A 2956-nucleotide genomic window follows, 5' to 3' on the forward strand; every position below is an offset into this window, starting at 1 on the left:
CAGAACAAATACTATCTACAATAGCACTCTAGACCATGGTAGCTTTTAGTAAAAGCCTGAACTCAAACAACTCTAAAAATAACTATCCAACATTCCACAATTTCATTTAAATAAAGAAAAAGGGAACATGATAGACTGTAGTAAATGAAATTCTACTTAAAATAGAACTCATATAAACTATTTGCAAATAGTATTTCCCTATTCTGCATTAGTTACAATAGCTTGGGAGATACTTTATTATGTTTTGATGGTGCAAGCAGGAGGATTTTGCTTTCCCGAAAGGGTGGGCATGACATTAACACAAGTGGAAGTAGCAGATCCTCCAGCACCTTTGAATGCGAGATCAACGTCAGCAACTACCACTTGTTGGCATGGTACACTTTTACTGCAAATAAGCTGCACAGCTTCCTTTGTTGAAGAAGTGCCTCTAATGTTCTTGAAGCTAACATTGCTGATCTTAACTTTCGAGGGAGACTGAAAGCAAAACAAACAAACAAAAACCCACCCAAGAATTTGATATTAGTATCTGTAATTTGTTTTTCTTTTTTTAACTTTTAACATCAAAATGAGTTTATATATTTGTGATGTTTATAATAACCTTGTTTGAGCATTGACCGTTTGGGCAGTAGCCTTGATCAATGAGGATAGGATTGGCAACATTGTTCATGATAACATTCTCGAAATGCATATCAGAAGCAGTTCCAGGGGGGGAAGAAGGCCATGTTTTGATTCTAACACCATTCGTTGTACCGCTAAGGGTGCCACCGATTACTCTAATTCCTGAAACTGGTTGTTCATTTGGGTACTTTCCAAGACTTCCAACGCTGATACCATGGCCAGGTCCACAAGTTACTTGGTTAATAGTAACATTTTGGCTTCCATCACCAATGGAGATGCAATCGTCACCTGTTCCAATATTGGCATCGGTGATGGTGATGCCAGATGAACGTCCGATGTGGATTCCATCAGTGTTAGGGCTATTTCCGGGTGCAGTTATGGTAACATGTTGGATTTGCAAACTCTTGCATCCCAAAAGGTTTATGTGGAAAAATTTGCTGTCCTTCGATTGAATGTCACGGACTATTGAATTTGTGATAAAATCAAACCTTATATTCTGTTCATGTTTACAAGTTAGATAAACAGACACCAAATATGAATGCCATAGTTTCATTTAAATATTCTCCTAAAAATATTTTCATTTAAATATATTATAGCAAAATGCTAACGCTTCTTTGAATTACTATATTATAAAAATTACAAATATATATCAATGAATGTTGTTGGTACTACTTCAACAATTTAATATAAAAAATTCTTTCTAGACCAAACAATTTGTCACAATGTGATGTTATATGTGAGTATGATTGTTGATATATCACTTTCACCTTTAACCACCACTTTTTCTCCATTACACAGTTGCACAAGTTAGGGTCATGGCGCAAAAGTTGTGTCCATATTTTGTAAATGGACTTTCTCATATATAAATTTTGAATTTTCTTTTTTGGTGAGTTGTGACACCTCACTAGATAAAGCTTACATCAAATTACTAATAATATGATAATATCCTTAACATCATTAAAGGAATACGTGCTTGAATTAGTATTTCGTGATGATTAAAGTTCTTAAAGTTGTAGTGTCTGTATATATCTACATAAAAATAATGGAAATTTATATGCTAATTATTAAGATTGATGAAATCTTACGATAGGAAGGTTTTTGCAGTCGGACTCTTTGTCACAATTATTTTTTTGCCATACTGTTTGTCCTTTGCCATCAAAAATTCCACTACCTGACACAGTGAGACTGTCGATACGTTCAAAAGAAACCCAAAAGTCTTTACCCTTGAAGGAGGCATCATCTGATGGGGCCTCTAGGGTGCCTTGAAGGTTAAACTCAATAGCACCTTTGCATGGACCTAAGAAAGTCACTCCACCTAGTTTGTATGTCCCTGCTGAAATCACAACTTTACTTCCTGCTACTGCGCACGCAGCTGTCCAAGCTTTTGTCAAAGCCTAATAAACACATAATGATAAATCAAAATTAGTATATTACAATCATTCTTCATGTTAATGTTGTATCATCTGGTCAGGACACCGAATAGCTTTTAGTGTAAGCAGAGATTGAAACCGAGTTCTTTTATTTGACATTAAAAAACTTTACTAGTTAAGTTAACTAGAACCCACTTTTCATGTTAATTAGGTATAGTTAATCGTGCTACACGTATTTATACCTGGGTGATATCAGCATTAGGTTGTCCTCCATATGATTTAACATCAAAGACTTGCACGGCACTAGTGGATGCCAACAAAAATAGCAAGGAAATTGTTACAATGCTCAGATTCTTTCCCATATTATTTCTCTGCTATTGCCAATTTGTTGTATGGTATGACGGTTTCCCTATATGGTTTGAAGCTATTTATACTGTAGTACCTGAGTTCATCACCATTAAAGCCATCCAACTGATATTAACTAATTTTATGCATGGTTGTGAAGAACTCTCTAATTTACAATTCAACTTCTATACTATTATTAGCTTTCGTTCTTCCTCCTTCACTAATTAATTAATAGTTTATTGTTATAATCAAACAGTTGATGACCAGCTAAGATTTAATCAATTTCATTGACCATGGAAGGATAAATTTTTAACTCTATGATTGTATTATGCTAATAACTCCAAAAGATTATAACATGTCTTTTTTTTGGTCCATTATTCTATAAGATAAGATTATTACTACAATCTATCACCCTAACTTCTTAGCCTTAAATGGCAAGCTCTTAGCTACTTGAAATTTGTTCATTTTCTCCTTGATGCAAATTGAATACTTGCCGTTAGAGTGGGGGGAAAAAGTCTAGAAAAATGACCACCTACAAAAACTCTCCAAATTTAGTATAGGCAGCATGGCCGTCTACAGTGTAAAATAGGAAATAAAGAAAAAACTATATTGGAGAAGCTGAA

At 34.4% G+C, this 2956-nt stretch overlaps 1 protein-coding gene across 1 annotated transcript; it reads right to left on the reverse strand.

The window, feature by feature from the left end:
- Positions 1-237: 237 nt before the first annotated feature.
- LOC142616749 (exopolygalacturonase-like) lies at positions 238-2350 on the reverse strand. The gene is made up of 4 exons (XM_075789537.1): positions 2231-2350; positions 1704-2012; positions 599-1114; positions 238-474 (listed from the first exon to the last, which is right to left on the reverse strand). The coding sequence occupies exons 1-4, from the start codon at positions 2348-2350 to the stop codon at positions 238-240; spliced, it is 1182 nt and encodes a 393-aa protein (XP_075645652.1).
- Between the last annotated feature and the right edge of the window lie 606 nt (positions 2351-2956).

Source organism: Castanea sativa, chromosome 11, assembly GCF_040712315.1.
Source record: "Castanea sativa cultivar Marrone di Chiusa Pesio chromosome 11, ASM4071231v1".
Lineage (NCBI taxonomy): Eukaryota > Viridiplantae > Streptophyta > Magnoliopsida > Fagales > Fagaceae > Castanea > Castanea sativa.